This window comes from Leptonotus elevatus, chromosome 12 (assembly GCF_054856555.1).
Source record: "Leptonotus elevatus isolate MCC_2025b chromosome 12, RoL_Lele_1.0, whole genome shotgun sequence".
NCBI lineage: Eukaryota > Metazoa > Chordata > Actinopteri > Syngnathiformes > Syngnathidae > Leptonotus > Leptonotus elevatus.
This window is the reverse complement of record NC_141250.1, coordinates 14,734,934-14,761,122: the sequence shown is the minus strand read 5'-3', so window position 1 is coordinate 14,761,122 and position 26,189 is coordinate 14,734,934. Positions and strand designations below refer to the sequence as shown.

The 26,189-nt window shown below is 38.7% G+C and overlaps 2 protein-coding genes and 1 long non-coding RNA gene across 3 annotated transcripts; 2 read left to right on the top strand and 1 right to left on the bottom strand.

Moving 5' to 3' along the window:
• The first annotated feature begins 227 nt into the window (after positions 1-227).
• LOC147164706 (uncharacterized) lies at positions 228-2,494 on the top strand. The gene is made up of 3 exons (XR_015096756.1): positions 228-614; positions 691-756; positions 2,225-2,494. It is a non-coding gene; the product is annotated as an uncharacterized LOC147164706 (long non-coding RNA).
• On the bottom strand, positions 524-26,189 carry LOC147164704 (general transcription factor IIF subunit 2-like). The gene is made up of 8 exons (XM_086092000.1): positions 26,027-26,189; positions 25,724-25,797; positions 25,597-25,615; positions 25,059-25,203; positions 4,780-4,861; positions 2,300-2,399; positions 2,065-2,208; positions 524-762 (listed from the first exon to the last, which is right to left on the bottom strand). Exons 1-8 carry the CDS (start codon positions 26,090-26,092, stop codon positions 625-627), a joined length of 768 nt encoding a protein of 255 aa, XP_085948126.1. The 5' UTR covers positions 26,093-26,189; the 3' UTR covers positions 524-624.
• Positions 13,888-15,887, top strand: kctd4 (potassium channel tetramerization domain containing 4). Its single transcript, XM_086091999.1, has one exon. The coding sequence runs from the start codon at positions 14,125-14,127 to the stop codon at positions 14,899-14,901; it is 777 nt and encodes a 258-aa protein (XP_085948125.1). The 5' UTR covers positions 13,888-14,124; the 3' UTR covers positions 14,902-15,887.

Genomic DNA, 26,189 nt, shown 5'->3' with positions numbered 1-26,189 from the left:
GTTTTTCAAATTAAAGAATTACAGCTGTAATTCAACAAATGATGCCTCTGCTTAATCTAATATTGGTGTCTAAGGAACTGCGTGATAAAAGAAAAAGCCACACATACCGGCCACTTATTTCCACCCCGGCCCTATACTAACTGCCTACAAGCTGTAAATGTCTAATCTGTACGTATACTGTCTGCTCGCAAGATGAGAGGAGCAAGATGGCCGCCCTGTCGCTTCAACGGCTTGCACCGGCGTGTATGGGCTATCGGCTATCCAGTCATATATTCAGATCGGTGACGTACTTTCACTTTCACTTCATTTTCTTAATTGCTGCCTGCGACAAGCGTTGCATCTGCTTTCAACCGTACACGTATCTGGTTTGGGTGCGGTCATACAGTCAGTTTTAAATTTTAAAATCCAACGCAGCATGTTTCCACTACCTCACATGGTGTTCTGCCAACATGGCTAACGGGGGTCCACAGTTGCTAGTAGAACGGTGAAAGAACGACACAGCAAGAATGGAAATTAACTTTACTGGACTTCCCAGGCTTTTATTGACAGTAATAAAGACAACCAGCATAACCTAAGTAACTGTGTCACGCCGGTGAAGAAGAAAAAAAAAACTTGTAAGTGAAGTTAGGCCGTCTGCGTCTCCTCTTCCTCCTCCTCAGCTGACTGGTAGTGTCTGTACTCTGCTTTCAGCTCCCACGTGCTTTTGTGGGCACCTTTGCTGTTGTATGTACCGATATCCCTCATGATCTCTTTCAGGTAGGTCTACGGGACATTACATAAACATGCTTTTATTTTAAAGACCGAGTAGAAAATGAACCGTTTGGATTCCAGCATGACTGGCAAATTGAGCATACAATACGTTGGAATGGCCAAACAATGGATGCAAACAATTTTATGAGGCCCATAAAAAATAGCAACAAAATTCATTTATTATTGATTATTTATGAAAAATAAACTATAAACTATTGATGTTACAATTTCCTAAAACGAGGACAAATTGTGATTGAGGAAAAGCAGCCAAATCCACCCGTGTGTATCCATCGCAGGGGGCGGCCATTTTGCCACTAGATGTTCACTTGGAAATGACTTTAAAGCTACTCAGGCAAGGACTAATCACAGCTCACCTCTGTTCCGAGTTTGGTCATGTGACATTCAAACTAAGCCGTGATTGGTCATTACCTGAGCCTTGAGCAACTTTGATGTTATTTTCAGCCAACAGCAAAATGGCAGCCTCCTCAGATGGATAAAAGTGGGTGTGGTGTTGCTGCTTAATTCATAATAACAGTACAATTTTCACCTGATTCACCTAAGAAAATTATTTATTTACTACAAATCATGTACCCATACCAGCGAGGTATGGTGGTAAAAAAAAAAAAAGAAAGAAAAAAGAAGCCTTTTAAATGTATATAAATTATTATTTATTTATTATTACTTTTTATTTTATTATTTTTTTTTCTTCAGAGAGAGCTCAGTACTAGATATCAATTATAAGGCTAAACCTGTAAAAGATTTGAAGTGACAGGACAGAACACTGGCCTAGTCCATAAACAGCCACAAGGTGTCACTGTTGGCGCTTGGAGAGCCTTGCCGAGCAGCTCCACGCTGGTGAGAGCGGCAAGACTTTTTTTTGACAATGGGCATTTTCGGTTACTTCGGTTCAGTTAATTGGAGTGCTAGCCAAGTGCTTTGGGAGCGGAACGGTGGCGTGGAGTGTATTGCGGCGTTTGTCTCCCACTCAAGCCACATGGTTACGCAATCAGATGCAATCAGAGGGAGCGGAGGACCTCAAGGTCTCATCAGCACCTACACGTTGCTGTTCTCTCTGCTCGCTGGAACAAATCCACCGTTATCGATGCAGCCCATATGTGTGTGTGTGCGCGCGCGCGTGTGTGTGTGTGTGTGAGCAAAAAGAAAGAACTGGCCCAAATTGTAGCCACAGCAGATAGTGTGAACAAGCACAAACGTCATGCTGTGGGCGATTGGTGCAAATGTAACAAAGCAAGGTGGATAGTGGGCAGGTGTATTGTTTGTTGCGCTTTTCCCGGGCAACGGCGTTTCGCTCACCACAGGTTGCTTGGTGACGTCCACCAGGTCTTTTATGTTGTAGTACTGATGCTTCTCAAAGGCCGAGAAGAGCATGTTCAACACCACCTGTCGCTCAGCTCTCACCATCTTCCCTTCGGACTTCTTCTTCTTTTCATACTCCACCTGGTAAACATACCAGGAGGTCACCGCTGGCGTTGCGCTGAGGCGTACGGACGCTGACATTTGACCGGCGGGCGAGAAAGCGAGCGCTAACGTTGAAGTCGTGGTTGGCTACAGGCTTGAAGACGGTTGTGATGGCTCGCTCCAGCTGCTGTGACAAACGCTGAGGCTTCAACGACTCCTTCATTTGAACCCTGACGTGCACAAATGAAAACAGATTTGCTTATGAATAAATACATCTGACTATTAACACTCTTGACAACATAATTGGTGGCAGTCTTGAGCTTGTGTTTTAACAAATAATTAATAAACAGCTTGAAGCCTCTTTTTTTTTTTTAGACTGATTAGTATTTTTATCAGCCAAATTGCTACTTGTTGTAAGTTGAGTCGTTAAGAAAGTGTATTGCAGTCACTTGAAGAAAAAAAAATACCTCCTGTTTTTCGGACTGGTTTTTGGGGGGTACTTTGTTTTTGTGTGTGTGTGTAATTTATTTTTGCATTTTCTCTTTTTCTGAATATTATTTTCTGATCTACTGAATATTTTTTCTGTCATAAAAAAATCATTAAAACAAGAAAAAATTATATAAAAAAAAACAGGGAAAGAATATTTGGAGTTGTTTCCCCCCACCTCCACCCCAACCCCACCCACCTTTGAACTCCCAAGTGACTTGTTGCAGGTTCGCTACTGGCGGACACTTTCCCGCATACAATATATTTCCGTAGAAACTTAACTTAAATGCTCCACAAAACTATAAACCTAGTTTACATTAGAATGATAGTATACAGTAAAAAAATATATATACAATTTTATAAAATGTAAAATTATAAGTAATATAATTATAATTTATTATTATATATATTATATTATAAATATAATAAATTGTATTTTTTTATGACAGAAAAAACAATTCATGAAAACAGAAAAAATAATTATAAAAAAAGATTTATTTTTCTAAAAACACACAAAAAACAAAGCTCCCCCCCCCAAATTTGTTTCCCTATTGAATGCAATATGCTACTGTAATCTGCCACCAAAAAAAAGAAGAAAAATAAAGTGAGAATTTATTTTTAACTAAATTGTAGCGTGCCGGTTTTCCATTTTGAAATGTAATTCACATCCTTAAAGTATCTCCAGTAAAGATAATCCAAGCGAAATCATGAGTCACAAAACAATTCTTTCTTATTCCTTATTTGCCGTGATGAAGGGACATTTGTTGGACAGCTCACTGTGTACTAAAATGCGGCCATCTGTAATGTCTGACCAGCATCCAAACCAAATGATCAGTGCAGAATTTGAACAGATTTCGTCGCCGCCGCCGCCATCTCCAACCATTCTTATCAGCGATTAATGGAAGACACACAAAAGGTCTGAAACCACAAATCAAAAGGCGTTGGACTGCATTGTCATCGCACATCTGCCAGTGATACAGTTGCTATAGTGATACCAGCCGCTAATCTCAATAGAAGATACCCATGAAAAGGACAAAATTCAGAAAGTGGTTAAAAAAAAATAAAAAATAAAAAGAGGTGGGCACACATCCATGTGTGAAATGGAAATGGGAAATGGGCGCAGATGGCACTGGGGACGAGTTACATGTATGTTTGTAAGTCTGGCAAATGGTAGGAGAACAAACTCTGGCGTTATGGTGTCGAAAACTCTAAATTCCAAGTCTGGGTAGAACTTGAACACACCGTCACGGTTGGGTACAAGTCTCCTCAAAATTGCTCAATGTGAAAGGAACAATTTTCAGTAGATGTTTTTCTACTTGGCAAGATACATCTTTTAGCTTGTCGTCAACACTAGGTGAATTAAAATATACTTAAAAATAGTTTGTTTGTTTTTTTAATAGTGTGGGAATTGTGACCAAGGTGATGTCCTAAGGATCAGGTAGCCGTGCATTGACTGTTTTGGGGTTCAGAAATGAGGGGGAAATTTAGGAAACAAAAAACTGTCAAGACTATCATATTGTATTCCTGTTGTTATTTGTTCTGTAATGTTGAGTAGCTAGTCACAATAATAAAAGACAATCTACATAGACAGAAATAATTAAGCTTAATGTTAAAAAAATATATATTTTTTTAAATCTGTAAGCACCATAGGACAATTACAATCACACAATTTCTGTTAGTTAAAATGTGAATTCCATGTACATTTTGCGTAATTATTTTTATTTGCGTAAATTTGTTTGTATGAGAGTTCATCCACTATGTTAAAGTTGGCTTTCCAGACAATTTTTTTTTTATTATGTATGACTAATGTTGATCAGGAGGCTTAAAAAAATCAACAACAATATATATATATATAGCTATTATTCCAAACAAGACTTCAACGATGGGTTTTTAGTGTTTTTTTAAAAAATATATATAAAGTTGAATATTTTTTATCAGCTTTATCTCCGTCTAAAATCCCATCTGCATTGTTGTGTTGTGGCATGTTTTGGTGCCAATATCACACATGGGAGATCTCTGCAACTGACTTGTTAAACTGAGAAGTGTGAATTGTCACTTGCCTATCTTTCATCATATTTGTGTGTCCACATCAGTCGTGTCTACAACATTTCACAGTTCACTCACTTCTTTAGCTTCATGTAGTTGTCTGTGACGACGGGCCTGCATTCCGCTCTGTGCACCACCATCCCCTCCAGACTGAGTTCATCTGCAAAACAAAGAAGATGCACGGCGTCATTAGATTTGTGTCTTTATGGAAAAAACAACGTGATTATCAACTTGTCACAAAGCTTTGCTCCAGTAAATGCACTTCTGTTTCTTTGCGATTCATTACATTCAGGCGCCAGCTGCTTTCATCACAAAAAAATCATGACCATGGTGCAACAAGGCAACCGTTACAGAATGCGCACTAGAGTGCTGCGGCGAGGTAAGTGGCTGTACCAATTAGGACGATGCAATTACAGGATATTGCTTGCGCGTTTTAATACAAAATACGATACTGTGTTGAAAGCAGCATAGTGTAAGCACGGCATTCTGATGAACTCATTCACTCCCAGCCATTTTCACTGAAGCAACCCCCTTCGCGCCCAGCTGTTTTACTGGATTTTGACTGATTTTGCAAGGCCCACGGAATATTGTATTCTATTGCTATAAAAACATGGAACCCACCAAAAGAAAGATTAGAGTTTCTTCTTTCATCAGGAAAAAAAAAAGTATATTTGGATCTGTTTGCGTTTTGCAGCAATTACCATTAGAATATAGCTAAGTTTCATCATTATTCACAAATCTGTTTAAAATGGCCCTGGTTGATCTTTTATACTCTGCTGCCACCTGCTGGCCGTTTTTGTAATAACTACCATTGCTTTAAGTGACTTATTCAGGTCAGAGGCTGCATCAAAGCCTTCTGTATGCTCTAGCACAGAGGTGGGCAATCTCGGTCCTCGAGGGCCGGAGTCCTGCAGGTTTTGGAGGTTTCTCACTTCCAACACAAGCTGATTCCAATCAACAGGATCGTTATCAGGCTTATGCAGAGCTTGCTGATGAGCTGATCATATATCAGCTGTGTTGGAGAAGGGCAACGTGCAAAACCTGCAGGACTGCGGCCCTCGATGCCCACCTCTGCTCTATAAATTTAAATAAATGTATTAATATAAAAAGATTTTGTGATTATGGCAATATTTAAAATAGAACGTTTTTATATGTTTTTGGGAGCAAATTAGTTAATATTGCGTTTATGGAATATGGCTGAAGCAGCAAAATCCTCTTGCTTTTATCCATCTCAGGGGGCGGCCATTTTGCCACTCGGTGTCCACTAAAATGACATCACAGTTGCTCAGGGTTCCGGTAACAGCCAATCACAGCTGACCTGTTTTCTGAGTTTGATCATGTCATGTGACATACGCGAGCAGAGCCGTGATTGGTCGTTGCCTGAGCCTCGAGCAGCTGTGACGTCATTTTCAGTGGACACAGAGTGGCAAAATAAATAAATAAATAAAGCCCCTGACTCGTCTCGAAAAAAAATGATCATGTCATTTGCAAAATCTTAGAGTAAATGTAATCAACAATAGTGGAAAAATGGTTGTGAGGAAAATGGTAACCGCTGGTAACCTAACAGTGAGCGTCCACATCCTGGCAGCTGCCTGCTGCCTTCCCAAAGCTTATTACAGCACATCTTGCCAATCCCGAATGAACTCTCTCGGGGAAAAATAGAGCCCAGCTGTTTGCGGGTTTCAATACTGCCTCCAACAACAGCCAGCACATTGCAAGATGAATGTGCCTTACTATTTTATTGTGCTTATTGGACTTTTAAATGTTTTCTTCAGGGAAAAAAAAACCCCAATTGAAAGTCCTGTTGTTGTAATGACAACTGCTTGGTGATTAATGCGCTCTTATTAGTCATTGTTTGTATGTGGACACGCACTGTTTGTGAGGACATGTTACACTCCTCAGTTGAGTGAGATGCTCAAAAGGGCTGCAGGAGGTCCAGATGACCTGCGGAGGAGACGGAATCCTCTGACGTGTGAATGAGTTGACTACGCAGGGATACGTGCCAACATCACCTTGTCTCAGAATTCAAAATGTGTGTGGGCAAGCGGGCGGGGGGGGGGGGGGGGGAAGCATGACGTCTTCTCGGAGTGACAGCATTCTGTGATGATGGTGTCACAGCAGGATCCCCTGGCGGAACATGCCAACTGTTACCAGATTGCTCTTTTGTGTTTATGACTGATAATATCATCGTTGTCCTGTGAAAAACTCTTAAGTCCTTAAAAAAAAAACGTTTTTGGGATGTGTGCATTCAATGTCATCCCATAAATGTAAAAATGTCAAAAACGACTAAAATGTCATTAAAAAAAAACATACCGGTAAGTGTTTTTCACAGAACGGTGAAAATACAATAATTCTTATTTTATCAGTGCACAATATTTTTGCTTCTACACCAAAATAATCATAATTCAGACTTCATTAAGAACGGTTCGAACGATTCAATCTTGACAAGCTTGAATGTACACGTACCGATCATTTCAATACTACAGAATTGTATGCATTTATGCACCGTACATTTCATTATCTTGACGATAATACATTAAATGATGGTCCAAATGATGTTCGAATAAATGGCATGATGATGAAGCTAAATGATGTGGTGTTTAGTATTTAAATATTCAATGATTAAAAAAAAAGTGTTAATACTCCATAATGGACATACAAAGGAATCAAAATTCTCTCTCTCGTAACTTTATAGTGTCGATTTTTTTACACCTCTCCCGTATGTGACCCATTAAATTGATCCTTGCTTTTCATCCAAAAACGTACATTTCCCTTTTTTTTTTTGGTAAGATTAAATTTATTAGATAAATGGCCTAACATTTTTGGTTTCAAGTATTTACTCTCTGACAGAGCGATGCACTGCTTTGTAGAATGAGCAAAACTATTGATTGATCTTGTTGAGGCCTCTGATCCTCATCATTCAGGGAAGGAAGGTGAAATGGATGAAGGGCTGACTGCAAGTCCAATCAATAAAACAGACAGATAACACCGAGATCTCCCTCAGGCGTTCAGAAGTTCTTCAAGTGTGTGGCTGCCTGGAGACATTCTTCAGTGAAAAGTATTTTTGATTGACTTTTTTTTTCATTTTTTTTTTTTTAGACTTCTGTTGAAATCTGTTCAGCCAGAAATTCAAACGATTGGTTTGAAGGAAGCAACAGAAAGCAATGAATGCTGCTGAGGCTTAAGGCAAGACAGACCATAAGCTTTAAAGTACAGTACTAATGCAATTCTCACACAAAGCCCATCATTAACAGTGTGTGAATGTGTCTAAATAAATAACTACGACTTCTCCTACTTCTGCTCAGCCACAAGCCAGATGGTTACTCCTCAGACTAAAAATGGCTGCACCTAAGCTGTTGTAGTGACTCAGCGGGTAATCAGGAGCGGGCACGCATATGCTCGCTACGCGCGTTCATTCGCCGAGTTCACATTTGTTGGCTGAAAGACGCTTGCAGCTCGCAAGCAGTGTCATTTGATTGAAATCGCAGCCTTGAATCATTTAGCGCAGGTGCAAATCGCTGCGGTCACCATAGCAACCGCCACATGCTGTCCAACTTCATGTGTCACATTAAGTTCAAACAAATTACAGTCAGTGTGTTTGGAATATCGAGGCCATTAACATTTGGGTCGCAGTAGAAGTCCGAGGAGGTTTTTTTTTTTGCTCAAGGCAGACCATTAAAGGAAATGAAACACATGCCAGCAAACAGACGCTAAAACGACACCCACGTAACAACATGTGTGGACGCAAGTCAACAACTGAAAATCAAATGTTTGGTAGGCGGAGGGGCCACAGAGAGACGATCTCAAGGCTTCCGTGTGGGGGAGGAACTCTTGAGATTTACAAAAGAGGGCATCCAGCATGTAGGCTTCACTCCAAAAAAAAATTTTTTTTCACAAAATCAGTGCTAAATTTGTTTTGGCCAACAGAAATAAGCAGAAACTTCAGTCAAACAGAATAGGTTCCAGGTGAGCATTTTTTTCTTCTTCCAAATTTGGATCTGGTCCATGGTTACACTGTCAAAAACTTGCTTGTGCAGTTTTTAAAGTAATATTTGGACAGGAAATGCATGAAAACAGTTAAGTTGTGTTTAATATACACTGAAAATTCTTTACCGTGCAAGTGTTTAAAGGGATACTTGACTATTGAGCCATTTTCAGCAGTAAAAAGTTAATATCTTGTCCAGAAGGAATTTGATGACTTCATTAGTTTTCATGTACAATTAAAACCTTTGAAATTTTAATATATATAATAAATGTTTCCACTTGCTGTTGACCAAAGATGACATCACCTGTGCTCAAGAAACAGGTAACAACCAATCATGGGTCAGTTTGCAAACCAAACCCAGAAAATAGGTCCGCCATGATTGGTCTTTACCTACTTCCTCAGCACGGGTGATGTCATCTTCAGTTGACAGCAAGTGGGAAAAAAAAACATTTTGAATTAATTGTACATGGAAAAAGAATAGAGCTATCAAATTAATTCTGGACAAAATATTAACTTTTTCCTAGGGGTGTCAAAATGAGTGTGTTAATTTTGAGTTAATTTAAAGTTCCTTTAATTACTGGGGAAATTTCAGCAACGCAGCAGACATGTCCATGTGAAAATGTCGCAGGAATACATTTAATAATAATGCATATATTTGGGGAGACTGGGGTCAAATTTTATTTTATAATTTTTAAAATGTGCAGAATTTTACAAGTGACTTCATGTTGAAGATGGCTCCCAAAACATATAAATACGTTCTATTTTAAATAGTACCAGTGTCCCAAAAACATATTTATATGTTTTTTATACTAGAGCATACATAAGGCTTTGATGCAGCCTCTGAACTGAAGAGAACGGTTAAAGCATAGGTAGTTATTACAAAAAACGGCCAGCAGGTGGCAGCAGAGCATAAGAGATCAACCAGGACCATGATGAAAAAAGCTGTTTTCTTCACAGTTTTAAACAGATTTGTGATTAATGATGAAACGTAGCTATATTCCAATGCTAATTGCTGCAAAATGAAAACAGATAGAAATATACTTTTTTTCCTGATGAAAAAAGAGACTAATCTTTCTTTTCATAGATTCCAAGTTTTTATAGCAAGTGAACACACATTTCTGTGTGCCTTGCAAAATCGGCCAAAAGCTAGAAAAACAGCCTGGAGCGAAGGGGGTTGCTTCAGTGAAAATGGGAGTTTTATGTTAACAAGAGTACGAAACTTACGACAAAAATTATTGTACATTGAGAACAGATATAAAATGTATGATTAATTGTGAGTTATATAGAGCTATAGAAGTCATGCGATTAATTATGATTAAACAAAATGAACACCCTTACTTTTTACTGCTGAAAAATGGCTCAATGAGTCAAATATCCCTTTAAACGAAATGAACTACTGTTAAACACAACAAAACAACAATTTACTGTAAGTCTGCAGGAGATAACTTTTTTGGGGTAGCCACCACTCTTGAGATGTCATGATTCTGATTAAACCCATCAGGACACCTAACATTTTTGCTGTATTTTTTCAGCATTAGATATTTTTGTATATATATATATATATATATATATATATATATATATACAAAAGTATCTAATGCTGAAAAAATATTATATATATATATATATTCGCTGACATTCAGCGTGTCACAAGACCTTTGACTATAGTCAAAGGTCTTGTGACACGCTGAAGTCTCACACAATGGCGGTTTCAACTCTTGACTTTCTGTATGAGAGAGTATTAGAGAAGAGAGCATTTACACAATCTTTAAGGGTCTAGTTGAATGGAGGATGAGAGGAGTGAAGACAATAGCGCAGAAGAGAGACGGATGCGAGGGAGAGAAGGTTACCCGTCCACCCCCTCACACTCAACTCGTACCTCCATCTGTTTCAAGGCCCTATGCTTGCAGCTCTGACCTTCCTAATGTTTCACACAACAAACAGCAGGCCGCCCACCGAGCCTCCATCCACCATCAGTCTCTAGCCTTCCTCATCCATCATATTCAAGGATTGATGTCCCCCCCCCCCATGCAACATTCTACATGTTTAAACACTAAGCAACTGTGTTGTGTTTTTGTCGTTAATTGCCATGTCGTCTCATTACAGTTTAAAGCAATGCCAGCTGTATGAAATGTGTCACAATTAGTTTTCTGAACATCTGCACAAAGCCCAAAAGACACACAATCAATACAGTAGTAATCAAAATAGATTACTTCTGTGCCACCGTTCACTTACCCTGGAGGCACATTTCGCTCTGCGCGTCATCATTTCATTGTCCCTTTCCTTCCTCGCCATTATCTCGGACATCTACCAGGACAGTTCTCAATGTGCATGATATGGTTTGCTTTAAATAGACACAGCCGTGCTTGATGGCAGACGCGCTGGACTTGTTGGAATGCAAATTGATGAGCGCGTCATTTGTTTGCCGTTTTGTTACTGACAGCTCTGGCAGATCAGACCTACTTTCACCATGAGGAATAGAAAGAAAAAAAGAACGCTATAGGAATGTGTGAAATTTGTACTCATTTACACACACACACAAAAAAGTACATAAAATAGAATATTAACAGATTTTACATATCACTGTCGTGTAAAAACCTCACATGTCCAATTTGGGTCAATTTAATTATTATTGTTATTTTTATTTTTTTAATAGCAAATTGATACAGTTGGTCAGTCCCCATGAGGGTTGGTTATTTAAAAAAATATATACTGACCAATCTAAGGTGTGGGAAACAGCTTGCTCTTTTTAAAGATGCAATGTTAATGACTCATAGATGTTCATGACGACAACATGGAAACAAATTGCATGTGTGCAACTTGCTGATTGGCACTAATTTTTCTATTACAGCTCATCAGCCCAGAGGCTGCTTCATTAAAGAAATGCATTGATTCTAGGGATGCACGATAATGCTATTTTCAACCGATACTGATAAACTAATCATTTAGAAAGTGCGAATGCCGATAACCGATATTTTCGAGTCCTACTATAATTCTATCACGTACACATACATTGAAACATTGTGTAAAGCACCGATAATATAATAATATATATCTAATAATTATCGGCCAGCGATATCGTGCATCCCTAAATTGATTCCATTCATTACCATGCAGATCATTTTGAAACATTAGGTTCAGGTTAGCTTCACTTGCATTTTGACATGAAGAAAAACAACATAAAATTCAGAAAATAAGTGAATATCGCATTTGAGTTCTTCAATATATTTAAGAATGTAAACATGGAAGACCAGGCAATTGAATCACGTTTTAGTTACATATTTGCTACCAGGTAATGATGTTTTCGATGAGTTTCTTTATCATTCAAATTTACCTTCCTGACACCTGGTAAGCCGGGCCCATTAAATGATGTACACAAGTAGACTTCTCTGCAAAAGAAAGGCTTCTGCATTGAATAAAGACGAGACTGACAGCTCTGAGCTCATCGAGGACCCTATTTTAAGTGGTTGCCATGCCAGCTTCACAGCAGTCAGTGACTCCATGTTTCACCAGCAGCTCTTACTGCTCCTTAATGAATTATTCACCGCCTTAAAGAGGGAAGGAGCATTCTTTTCTGCAGCATTTTGGGAAATGTAATTTATCCATCTCCAACAGCAAAAAAAAACCACAGGCTGGCAGTTGTTTTTTTTTTTGTTGCAAATAATGAGCATCTTCGATAGGCCATTTTAATGAAAAGGAGGCAGAAGGCACGTCTAACTAACCACAGCCCAACCTGCTACATGCTTGTTTGTAATTCTGATTGAGTGTTGTTGATAATGACTCCACTAATTGCTTATGATTAGAAAACCACCACAGAGACAGACACACACACGCATGAATGTGTTGATATGCAGCATTTCACATTAATCATAACTTCAGTCACTGTATTTTAGGGGCGTCAAAATTTGTGTGTTCACTTTGAGTTAATTGAAAGTTCCTTTAATGTCACAAATTTTTCAACGCACGATTAATGACCGCCACTTACTTGGAAAGTCTGTACTGGGGGAATTCATTCATTTACAATTTAAAAAAATTGATTAGATAGCTCTTAATATGAAAAGAAAAACGCACTGAGCTGTCACCAACGTCTTACAAATGCAGTTATGCCATCTCGAGGCAGGGAAAATGACCTCAACACAAGTCAGTATCACACTCGTTTGTAACTGCACATCTTCTTAATTTTAACTCAATTTAATGAATTATTATGAAATATCTCTCAATCACGAAAGATGCAGCCATATTTTTATTAGTTTAACATTTTCTTCACTTTTATGTTAACAAGTGTACGAAAAATATTATATTGTACATCTAGAACAGATATATAATTTGCGATTAATCGTGAGTTAACTATTGAAGTCATGCAATTAATCCTGATTTTTAAAAATGTAATCTCCTGACACCCGTATTGTATTTAAATGTTTACATCATCAGCACATTGTCGTCTATACGGCAGCACTGACTACCTGCTTTCGCAAGAATCAAAGATTTGTGCTTAGTAGCCATTAAGTTTTTTTGCCTTTTGTGAGATCAATTGGCCAACAAAAACAGACTATGAGAAAAATCCAGTTCTTAGTGTATGGTACACAGAGAATACATACCCCTGCTGTGAAAACCCGTTTCAGGTTTTGATTGCAGATTATCATTATGATGCCCCATATCGGATCATCTGTCACACGAGAGTATGCAGGAGATCGATCCAATAGTAACATTATTGTATTACTATTTGATGCTGAAGCTCTTTGTAACTGGACCTCAAATCACATTTATAGTCCTCCATAGACCGCCGCCATCAAGCCAACAAACACAAGCACACGCTAACAGGCACGATTCGCTGCCAAAGAAACAGAGCCTTGTGTTATTGAGTGCCAGAAAGAAAATACGTATTCACATCAAAACCTTTTTTTGTTGCATTGCAATTAGCAGTGAATAAACTGGCATTACACAAGCTGAGGACAAACAACTCGGTAAGCCCTTCTACCTACAGACTTCCAATTTCAATTGTTGAAAGGGTGTGAATGTGTGTATGCTGCGCGCGCTAATTGCTAGAGCTTAGTTCTGCATCTCTTGGGAGTGAAAAAACTGACTGTGGAGTTCATACCCCTCTCCTATCATACCCTTTTTCCTTTTTTTTACCCTCACTGAATGCGATGCTGTCTGCCCACCCACTCGCGGCGAGGGAGAGCGCGAGAGAGAGGTAGGGAGGGATTAAAGAGACCCTTTTCTCTTTTCAACGGGCCAGTCCACGGGAGCTCCTCTGCTTGACAGGACTCAGCCGCTCACTACTACACACTTTTAAACGTACTGCCGATCACTACAGAATAGATCAGGGACTCGTTCTCTCATCGGGAAAAGAAAAAGACGACAGCTCATCTGCTCGCGCACATGCACACGCGCCAGCTCTGAGGAGGCTGGGTCGAAGCCGGAGAGGGTATCTGAGAATGGAATGGAATCTCAGAAGAATGGAAAGTGAACTGAGACACATCAACCCCGACCTGCTGCAGCCCAGCAAGAGCTTCAAGAAGCCCACGTCAGGCACCATCACAATCAACGTCGGGGGCTTCCTGTACACCGCTCACCGGACCACCCTGGCCAAGCACCAGGGTACCTTTCTGGAAGAGTTGGCCAATGGTAAGAAACCCGTCCAGCACATGGACTCCATGGGAAACCCGTTCATCGACAGGGACGGTCCAGTTTTCCGCCACGTGCTCAACTACCTCCGAACCGGAGAGCTGCAGCTACCCGACGACTTCCGAGAGGCGGGGCTCCTCCGACGAGAGGCCGACTTTTACCGGCTGGTTGAACTTGTGGAAGCCGTGGCCGAGTGGGAAAGTCACAGGGCTGCCCAGCGGGAGCCGGCCTTTTTGGAGGTGACGGATAGCCACGAGAGGTCACAAGGCCTCAAGGTGTATTGCAGTGATCCCACCTTTATCGACAAGGTCAAAGGTCGGCTGGTGCAGATCTCCAAGAGCCGCCTGGATGGCTTTCCGGAAGAATTTGAGGTGTCGTCCAACGTGATCCAGTTCAGACATTTCATCAAGTCGGAGCCAGGCTCGCGGCTGGTACTGAAGGAGGACAGCACCTTCTTGTGCACGCTTGACTGCCTGAAACTGGAGACAGTGATGCTAGCCTTGAGATCCGGCTTCAGGCTGGTCACCAGCCTAGACAGCAGCAAAGGCTCCGTTGTGGCAGCCGAAGCCCTGCATTTTGTCAAATAGGCCGAGGGGGAGAGAAAAAAGAAAAGAAACAGTGCCTGATTCCATTTCCACTCCTCCAACATTTGATTTTGGCTTGAAGGTGTTGTAAGATGTGTTGAGCTGTGATTCGTTATTAGCGGGAAAAGAAAAGAACAAGACGAGTGTGCTTTCACGTGGTGTTCATAATGTATATTCAAAATGTATTGCGCAACATTGGCTCACAATCAATGCGCCATCATTAGCAGGAATATTTTCTTTGTACTGCCAGTCCTAGTGCATTTTAAGGATCGAGGCTAATTTGACCATTAGCCATAGCAACCCATCACAGCTCGGCTTCAGAAAACAGGAGAGCTGTGATTGGTCGTTGCCTGAGCGACTGTGATGTAATTTTCAGTCGACAGCAAGTGACAAAATGAAGATGAATGATGAGATGGATAAAAATGTCAGAATTTTGCTTCGTAACTCATATTCCACAAATGTACGATTACATTTGTGGGGTCACGTAACCATATTTTTTGTCAAGAAATGTTTAACGTTGACTTCCACTTTAAAGAGTTTAGATTAGTCCCCGCAAGTGCAGTGAGGACAGCAAAGGGAAATTCTCAACAACGGATAGCTTCGCCAGTGGTTTCTTTGCACATTTACTAGTTCTGCTGCCCTCAAACCTAACCATGACATGCACCATTCAGCTTTTACTACAGTGTGCGTGTGTGTGTGTGTGTGTGTGTGTGTGTGTGTGTGTGTGTGTGTGTATTGCAACGCAATGTGTGTACTGCACAAATAGGTTGACATCCTAATCAGAACCAGCATCTGCTTCTCTCTTTTCATTGCATCAAGCTGAGTTTAGCGCAAACAACTGTGACTGTTGTAAGGGCTTTGAATCGAGCATGATGCATATATGTGCATTCAATAAATGTGGTGTCGGTGCCGTGAGTCTCCGTGTAGTCAGTGCATCAGTCATGGCGATGTGAATATTTTATGAATAAAATTATAGTGAAACCCCGGTGGCAAGTGGATGTTTTTTGTATCTTTGTACATGGTGATCGTAATATGAATGTATTTTCCACTAACATAAAAACAATAATAATGAGACTCAAAGTCTGCATTTAATGTGCAAAAGCACTGCAACACAAAAAGTTGCAGTAAAGCAAGTAACTGTCAACCCACCAAGAAAGGCACTGTAGTAAGGTATACTTTGTAAATTTACCAAAACTAAATGACTGCATTGACTTATAGTGACAATCAGTGAATGCAATTATAGCCCTCTGAATTGTAGTTTAATCGAGCACACATTTTAAAGTGTGTCAGTTTGTGCAAACACTCCACCCAACTCAAACAAACAAACAAACAGCATACTGTGTTTGAGTTCTGGGCTGGTCCATAGCTCAAAACTACACAGGTAGGCATTCAGGGTTGTCAAGGTAAAGACAGAGACACTTTTCTCCTTTTAGTGCACCACCATCAACGCGATTGCTTTAGTTGCTTTAGCAAGTAAAATGATCACATGGAGTAAAGGGTCTTAAAATGTAAAATGTATTAAATTTCTTCAAACTCTTTTATTGTCATACATAGCACTTTTATATTGCTGGTTCTCAAAAATGACAAAATATGTTGTAACATTGGTGACAAAAAGTTATGAATTAAATTAGCAATCATATTTTTAATTATATGCTACATAATGCAACGTTCCTGAAACCATTAAAAAGCCACTTTAAAGCCACACTAGCTTGCAGCCATAATAGTGCAACTCAGCCGGTAGCAGTCCTAAGGGAGAGAAGATCTGGTATCCAGAAAATAGGCCAATCATCCTCTTCCCTCAAGGAGAAACACTTTTTATCTGGCTGCATGTCACTATAGTGTACTATTAAGAAAATGGCACACAATTACCCCCATGTACTAAGTAGTGCAATGCAATATGAAAACATACCTGCCAAAGTGCACCATTATACATAATTCAAGTAGGTCCTTCTCTTATTATGACATTGGCTGCGGAAGCACATATTATTACAAAGATAATTTGTTATTGATAGGTCTCGAGATTGTGGTCACTGGCTATTGCGCACCATTACAGCAGTCAAACTCCCTGAAAATGTCACAGCAGAAAAATTATGTCCCACATAATTGGGAAAACAAAATGTCTGACGAGCAACTTCAATACATAAAAGAAGTATCATGAAAGCTTTAAAAAATATCAACCATTTTATTTAAAAAAAATAAAAATAGCTAAGTGGCCTAAAACTTAAGAATTGCATATGTGGTCTTCTCCCTTTTTCAACTAGCACCCGAAAAATGTTGAGCACGTTTATTTTTTCCTGAAAATTATCAGTGTGGATCGTGTATAAAACGGATACAGGACATGGCATTTTGCTTTGGTTTTTGATATACGATGATAAATTATTGTCATTCATTAAATGAAATTATGTCAGATTTGTATGATTGTGGTTCTGCAAGTTTTTTTTTTTGTCTTTAGCATTTTTCTCCCCAATTAATCGGTTAACACATCAAGTCTATACGAGAGCTGTCAAACAATTACATTTTTTAAATCAGATTAATCACACCGAACAATTTTCATAAAACACGATTAATTAAAAATACTTCTTTTTTTTTTTTTTAAATCAACGTTTTTGACCCGCCAAATTTAAAGAGCACCTGTTATGTTATTTTTTTCAACATTTAATGTTATGAAGATGTCTTTTTATTTATTTATTGTTATTCACTGCACACGCTCATCTTCCTCTTTTTCTAATCAGTTCATTACTTGCATAATTTAAAATGGGGAAAAAATGACTCCAATAGTTTGACATGGACAAATGTCATACGCAAACATTTATTAAATGCTTTACTTTAATGCATGTAGTTATGTTTATTGCCCAAACACAACCTGTGCTACCTTTAATATAACCATCCACTGTCAGCTAAAGTATCATCTGCTGTCAAAATTAATCGTGTGATTAATCTGCGTTATTAAAGGCAATCATTTTTTGCGACGAATTAATTAACACTTTAACAGCATGAGTCTATAATTAATATGATTAAAAACATGCAACATGTAAACAAACACGCAACAGCCGTCCTACTGTGACAAGCCCCCAACCCACCGCACTTGCACCATCTGTGGTGACTGAAACCACCTCCGCCAGCAGGCAACGCCCTGAAGCCCCCCTCATGATTCATACAGCCACATCAACCTCTAACATCCTGACTTGCAGTAGAACTTATTCAATGTAAAACATCCACACAGATATCAAACGGCAAATATTTTTGGTGGTTGATTAAAAACATGGACTTTTTTTTTTTCCAGACACTCGCTGAACCTGGACTGTTCTGATTTCAGCAACGAGCAATTATAATTACAGTTATGCTTCATGCATTTTTAACGGTGGTTACTGCTATATTAATTGCAAGGTCACATGATTCATGCGTCTTCAAAGGCAGCTTTGGATGAAGTGAGTGAGAAGAAGACAGATAAATGATGGAGGCGAACAAATAGTCAGGTTTTTCACCTGTTGCTGGGCAAACGCAATTCCTACATTTCCATCATCATCATCCCCTCAAGCGCACCCCCCCCCGCCCCCCCGTCCCTTTGTCATCAGGCCTCAGCCATGTGCCGACTCTCAGCTAGAAATGACTAACATACCTCAGATTCTTATCTGATAGGTCCAGAAACAGAAGTCATGGCAAAAGGGGAGAAGGTAGAAGGTAATGAAGAGGAAGAAGTGAGGATTGCCAAGGACATTCCACGTTCAGATCAGAAGAACAAGGGAGGATGGTTGTAAAGGGATATTAAAAAATAATAATAATTGCATCCATTCATCGGTAATGAAATCATATTGTCAGGAGGCTTGGGATGATTTTCCACCCGTTTCACAGATGTAAGATGTACACCAGCATTATGCTTTTCCTCAAGTTGGGGGTTGTAAATGGTAAAAAAAAAAAAAAAGGGACAATAAATAGTTATGCACAACTTCATCAGCCCATTGAATCATAATTGAATCGAATCGATAGCGATACCTTTCCCCCTCCCTATGAGATTATTTTATTTATTTTCAATGTGCAAAAACACACCCATCGCAAGCTCACTGTTGCCACGACAACAATCTGGACACGCTAATAACGCAATTAAACTGCACTTAACTGTATTGTATGTTCCATCGTACAGTGTAAACAATTAGTAAATAATCAACCTAATGAATGCAATGTGGCTTGCATATATCTTAGACTGCAAAAATTGTACAGTGAAGAAGAAGCATAAAACGGCCATATTGTTTCAGGCAACAATACATTTCAAACGATTGGTAATATTAATTACTACTACACGTATTTCACTTTTTTAATCAGCGTTTTCTTAATCATGGACAAACTCTTTTTTTCCTTTTTTTAATTTATTTTTTTAACTATGACTAACTGTAAGCTGCTGCCTTACACCACATCTATGAACAAAGCACAGTAAGCGGAATGATTCATACAGCCTGTTGCATTTTCAATAGCTCCATTGAGGATGTTTGAACATCACATGGTGTTGAATTGTCAACCCAAACCATTCATGACAAATGGAAGACAGAAACTCTCTCCAGTGAAAACCTGACTAGACTAAGCCTAGGTTAAGAGAAGGCCTTTGTTTTAACCATTGAGCAAAATTGTCCGACACGACACAATGAAAAAAAAAAAAGGAGATGACCCCAAAAATAAATAAAATAAAATTATAACATTAAGAAGGACTTGTATCAAAAGATCCAGGCAACAGTGTCACACAACTTTTTTGTTATTATTTTTACGTCATAGGACTCTTGTGTGGGAGCAAAGCAGGTGGGAGGCAAATCTTTTGTGCATCAATGACAATGCATATTAAATGTGGCCACTTAAACGGCGGCTGAGTCACAATCCTGTTCACCTTGGACAAAACAATCATGGCAAAGATTAAAAGAACCTCATTTTCAGTAGGCTATATATAATTGAATCGCATATGACATACTGTATATAACATTTCAAATCTATCACATCTAAAGATTTTGTGAATTTTGTGCCAATAAAGCTCAAGTATTAACAAACCAAGGTTGAATATGCAAATAGAATTGTAAGATGCACTCTGGAAATGGATGAATATGAATCAAATGTATCCCCCCAGATGAATTGTAATCATTTTAAATATGGAAATGAAACGTGTGAGAAAATTTAATGTAATCATTACACTAAGACTAAGACCGGATTATACTAAAAGATAAGCAAATTGCAGTACATTTCCAGGCAAATTTATAAAAATAATTTTCATGCTGTCCCTAAAGAAGGAAGTTACTGAAGTGGTGAAAATACTCGTGAGGTCTGAACTTTGAAGGTGAACGCGAAAGCCTAAAAATAAAGTACTGGTCCATCAGTAGTGCAAGCCTTATTCTAATATCTTAAGTAGAGCACTCTTTTACGCCAGCAATGACAACAGTCCAGTCACGTCAGACGTAACTGCTGTACGACAGCAATGAAAGGCAACAGTTTAGTGTCTACATGGGTGTTGATTTATGGTGCTATTTAACTATAATTCATGCTGTCCGGGTGCTGCTTCATCAAGTGAAAATACAATTCTGTCTGGCACCACCAACTGAACAGTAATTTATGAGTTGCACTTAGTAAGGAATTCCATGGATAAGACGGCAATAAGTGAAAGGAAGCTAAATTTAAAAAATGACATTAGACACTGGATAAAGTATTTAATGTAATTCTAGAGAGCATGAACAACTCTTTATGATTGTGTTTATTCAAAAACAAATGTTATTATGAGCTTGTTCTTGTACATAGTATGCCTGGCAAAATGAGTTTCATAAGCTTCGAAAGACTGCTTCAGTTCTTTCTGTGAGAACCAAAGAACCATACATTTAATAACTCTGCATGACACTACTGTATGTCATGCAAAAGTAACAAATAATACTAAACCTTTCAAGCCAGTAGTTGGCGGTGTAACACAAAGTGGCAACATGCGACTGTACATGATCACGCTGACGGCTTGCTAAAAATAAATAAATACATAAATAAATAAATGGGTTTTTAAGGGGCAGACGTAGGGGTGGTTGTCACTGTGGCTGCAAAGCACCGAAAATGTCAAAGAACTATTGATCCTCATTGAAGCAAATATAGCTTGGTATCCCGTCATTGTGCTGGTCCTCCTACTCACACATTATCATATTTGCAATGGATGTGATGTGAATGCGCAAGGACAGGATGTAACGCTATGTAAACGCTATTATCCGCACTGTGATCGCATATTCAGTATATATGCAGTATGTTTTCAGTCAACTAAACAAACCTAAAAATAAAAAAAAGACACTAAAGGGTTACATTTTATGATTGATGACGTGTAAGCCTATTTTCAGCCACTCGGCAGGCACTGGTAAGGGTTGTCTTCTGCATAAAAAAGGGGTATATTTTTGGAGCATGTATAAGGGTTATATATATTTTTTTTAATCTAAAACCTGTTCAAATGCTATAATTTTGGAATATAAAAAGATGAGACCACATTACAACTTTTTCTACTATCATTGTTAGAACTTATTTTAACTATAAAAAAAAGTGTGGTTGCACAAGTGTACACACCCTCATACCTGAAAGTGTAGATGTTCAGAAATAACTCAGACTCATGTTAAATGTGAGTCAGAACACACCTGCCGCCATTTAAAGTGCCTCTAATTAACCCCAAATAAACTTCAAATTTTAGTAAGGTTTTTCTGACATTTTTTTAGTAAGGTTTTTCTGACATTTATTTTGCTTTCCAGCAGAAGCCTGGAGCTTTTTGCGCCAACACTGAAAATTATTTAGAACAGTCCATAAACTGTTCCGCCTTGTCTAACTAAGGCGCCAGTTCCAGTTGAAGAAAAACGGCCAAAACTGCTTCTCGTATGGTTTTTTTGGGCAATGGCCAAAAAGCTCAACTTCGGGTTCACTGAACAATAATGAAATCACACACGTGGGGAAATGTGAAAGCACCTCAAAACAGTATCTAAAAAAAAAACTGTAGGCACAATAGGACAAAGAGATTCACGCATGGGAACTTACAAAGGATTGAAGGTTTTGCCTTATTATACCAGGTTAGGACAGTTATAGCCTTAAGTAACACAGCATTGCTTTACAGCTGCCTTTCCGTTCTCCGCACACTTCTGTGGCACCGAGGCCTGTTGCTTAGCAACTTCTTGATCAATACCATATCTTTGCCAGAACAAAACACGAGGACGAGAAGGAAACAGTGAAGTTCATTTTAGTACAAAAAGTACAAAAGCCAAGTCAGACACCATTCATGTATTTATCCGTCACTGATGGTTGCCATTAGCAACCTCTAACCATTGTTGCCTAAATGAACACTTGCATTACATGGGCGGTGGCGTGCAGTGTGAAATGTGGGGATTATTGCGCAAAGGCAGCGGTTGACTGAATCTTCTATAAGGTCGGATATAACAAGAATTGGGTTCAAGTTAGAAATAAAGGGGTAAAACTGTCATTTGTTAGGCTTCAATACGGAAACCCACAAAGCAGCTGGTAACATCTCGGCAACAAGACAACATTTTAATCTGCATATATTTCAACACTTGATGGGCCACGTGGCAGCATTTCACATGTATGTGTAAAATGGGGCCTCAAAACCACTGAAAACACAAATGGTCGGACAATTTGACCAACATTTTCAGGGAAAATATGCCTTCCCATCAAATCTTTAACTTATGCTTTACCGTTTTCAAATGTCAATATTACATTAAAGCATTTCCTATGGGCTACGGTGAATAAAAATTTAATGATGCCATAGATTTGATGCATGAATCAATTCAATGAATGCTCACACTGTGCAATAAAATATATTGAATTGTGGCTATGAGAGAGCCAATTTCATCCTTTAAATGGAGTGTCACGATTGTGCGTCCACTTCAGGTTGTTGTCATGGCGACAGTGAGCTAAAATATAGCACTTGCCAGTTTGGTGTTTATCTGCATTGAGAAAAAAGAAAAAAAAGAGACAAAAGGGCCAACAATTTTTCTTTTTTAAAGTGTGATCGCGACCATAGTTGTGGAAAAAACATTTTGGGATGCTAGTGTTTGCAAATACGAAAGTTTTAAAAACACATTTAGCATCTGCTAACGCAAGATAAGATTGTGCACTTCTGTTTGGCAGTTGTTCTTCTCATTGTTTGGGCCACTGACAACGACCGTTGGCAGACGCACTTTGAGATTATTTTTTGTCCATTTTTTACGCTGCTTTACATCCGTCACATCTTTTCATTCATATGACGCCGTGTCTTTGCTCATGTCTCATGATGAATTTTGACTGAGCATCTATCATGTGAGAAAGCCAAAATTGTACAGTGCTTTAGAGCTTCCGCTACATTGATATTTCTGATCCACCTAGGGGTGCACGGTTTACCAGTACTACAGAAGTAGCGTGATAAATCGCTGTCAAAAATTCAATAAGCGAAAAGATATACAGTATGGGTACTTAAGTCTATACAGCAATGGTTGTCTTGTTAATGTACAAATTCGAATGGAAATTGGAGCAAATCAGGACGTAAACAAAATATAATTGTATTCACTATGACAAAGACAATGTATCAAGAATCAGTAAAATATCACTATGTGCACCTAAGAGGTGTGCATGTGTGTGAGAAAGTGAGCAAGAAAGGGATTTGTAAAGTGAGTGGGAGTACAGTGACATACTGCACACCTTACTGTGGGCAAGTGATGTCGTAGCTAAGCAGTGGCCAGGAAAACACGATAAAAAAAAAACATTAGATCTCAGAGGAAATCATCCAAATTTTAGTTTCCATTGTATTTTTACAATACTGTTGCCACTTAATTAAAAAAAAGACAGCTTTTTACACATTCAGAGCCACATATAAATATTCTGCATAAGTCTACATTGGATATTTTTTTTTTAAATGGACTGTAATGTTTTTTTAAATGTATTTATGAACACAACCAAAAGTGCCGAAAAAACTTGCACAGGAACAGCGATCCATTATCACATGTAGGTGGTATTAATGTCGAATGCAAGAGTGGGTGCATTTAATGTGCTCGAGGGCGGTGAAAGCATAAATCTTCTAGTGCAGGGTGCTTCCTGGTAAAGAATGGCTTTACTTCAATTTTCCGCGGTTTTAAAATAACATTTGGCGAGTTGGGCAGAAATATGACTGAAGAGGAATTAAAGCAATCACATACAGAAATTTACATTACTGTAGTTCTTGTTGTCGTCTCCACTGTCTGCTTTTCTGTGTAGTGTATGCATCATGATCATTTAACACTATCCGCGATGTACTTTGAAATTAATAAAGAAGAAAACACTATCTGTTGGGCTGAAATAAGACATGATGATACATAAATACCCCATATTTAATTTTATTCTTCATGCAAATTTTTATTTTATCATTACTTTCTAAGATTCAGTGCTCCAAAATTCGGTGGCCATCTGGACTGAGCTGTAGTGAAAATACAGAAAACAACCTAATTATTTTTACTCTGTATTTCTTGCTGTGTCCTCTAGCAGAGGACAGAACATAATTTAATTTATAAGCGCCTTGATTTGTCTGTAGCGCCCCCCCCCCCCCCCCCCCCATCTACTATGCTGCTAAATGAGGAAATTAGAGAAATGTGCTCCAGTTTCACTCAGTTAATTTAAATGGAATCTGCTTGGTTATTTACAAAATCATGGATCAGCAAACTGGTTCCTACAAGAGGAAAACCTTTACAAGCATGACAAAGATTACCGGTATGTTTTATTTTCTACTTGGTAGCGTAGCTGCTGTTGTTGTGAAATTTTCACACAAAAAAAAGGGAATTTTTTCAAATAACTTTGTTTAAAATATATATATTTTACAACATTTTATAAACCAAACAAGAAAATGTAGTGATTCACTGAAATAACCTGAAACCTCACATTATAGTTGCACCTATTTTTATGCTCTCATCATGCAAATTCCTGCAAATCTCTCAGCAGTATGGCACAATAAGCCTGCCAGCGAACAGCCTACAAATGTAAATCAACCTACCATCAGTATTCTCATGGATTTTGCAGTGAAATCATAACTGAATATATTAACTTATTCTTTAAAAAAAAAAAAGTCGTAGGACTAACTTCTTTTTGTAAACGAATCAGATTTTAGATATACTTGTGTATACAACATTTAAGTAAAATTTGTTCTCATCACCAAATCTGACCTTTATCACCCTGGCTGAAGACAGCCATGGTCTGTCCACCAAGTGAGTTCATGGTGAAGGGATGCTCTCTGGGGACCTGTAGAGGTGAATCGTTTTCTCCAGCAGTACCCATAGCTGTCAGCTCTTCATTCAGGCTGAAACAAACCTGACCAAAACAATAACAAAATAATGCATACATAAGTAAAATATGAGAATATAAAATTTACCATGCATACACAACTATTTAGGCTTAGTTAAAAAAAAAATATTTTTTGAGGGGGGTTAAAATACAGAGTAGTAGGGCAAGTGTGAACTCAAGGGCTACATAACATTTTTAAAACAGTTGAGGCAGACAGCCACCCTACACAGATGGGGTGCATTCAGAAATCCCCTCAGAGGGCCCTCTGCTAACACTCTAGTCTGGACTGAACTGAGAGCGTTGTTGAAATGTGCTGTTAATCACACACACACAAAAAGCTGTATAATAGTTAACATTCAAGAATATGTGTGATTATATAAATGGGATTTTAGTCCAGTGCTTTAACTGGATATTTCTCACCTGAGTTTTTCCTTGCTTCCTAAATGATGATGAGAAACAGGCAAGAAGAGTCAATGGATAACAAAGACAAAGGGTAATAAAAGTAAAAAAGCAATGCAAATTAATTACTTAATTAAGCCATACATACTTTCCAATGGTAATCTTCCCCACCTCTCCCTTCTCTGTTGCTTTGTCCCACTGTTGAGCTAAATACTTGGGAACCTGTTGAAAAGGCAGAGGAGTCAGCTCCCCCCTGAAGTCAGTTTTTTGTTTTGTTTTTATCATTTTAAAACACGTCTACCAATAATTGTACTTATTTTATTTTGACGTACATGTAAATATGCGGTATCGACAGTGTGCTAATTGTAAGGTAGGATATTGATGGTTCCGTGTGTAAAGTAGATTTAAAGAAATTTATAAATAAATCACTATCATTTGCAGGTGAACAAACCTTAACAAGCCACACGCCTTTGCTTTGTTTAGCTCCAGTGAGATTGACTTCACCCGTTTCTGACATATTTGAAGTCTAACGTGGACAGGTCGGTACAGGAAATAAATAAATCAAACAGGTGGGATTTAATTTCGATCGATTTGGGTGGACATTTTCTGACCGG

Coding starts and splice junctions, on each gene's coding strand:
- kctd4 (XM_086091999.1), top strand. CDS start 14,125: ATGGAATGGAATCTCAGAAGAATGGAAAGTGAACTGAGACACATCAAC.
- LOC147164704 (XM_086092000.1), bottom strand. CDS start 26,092: ATGTCAGAAACGGGTGAAGTCAATCTCACTGGAGCTAAACAAAGCAAA. Junction 25,798..26,026: donor AAGGCGTGTGGCTTGTTAAG/GTTTGTTCACCT, acceptor CCTTTTCAACAG/GTTCCCAAGTATTTAGCTCA. Junction 2,209..2,299: donor TAGCCAACCACGACTTCAAC/GTTAGCGCTCGC, acceptor TATGTTTACCAG/GTGGAGTATGAAAAGAAGAA.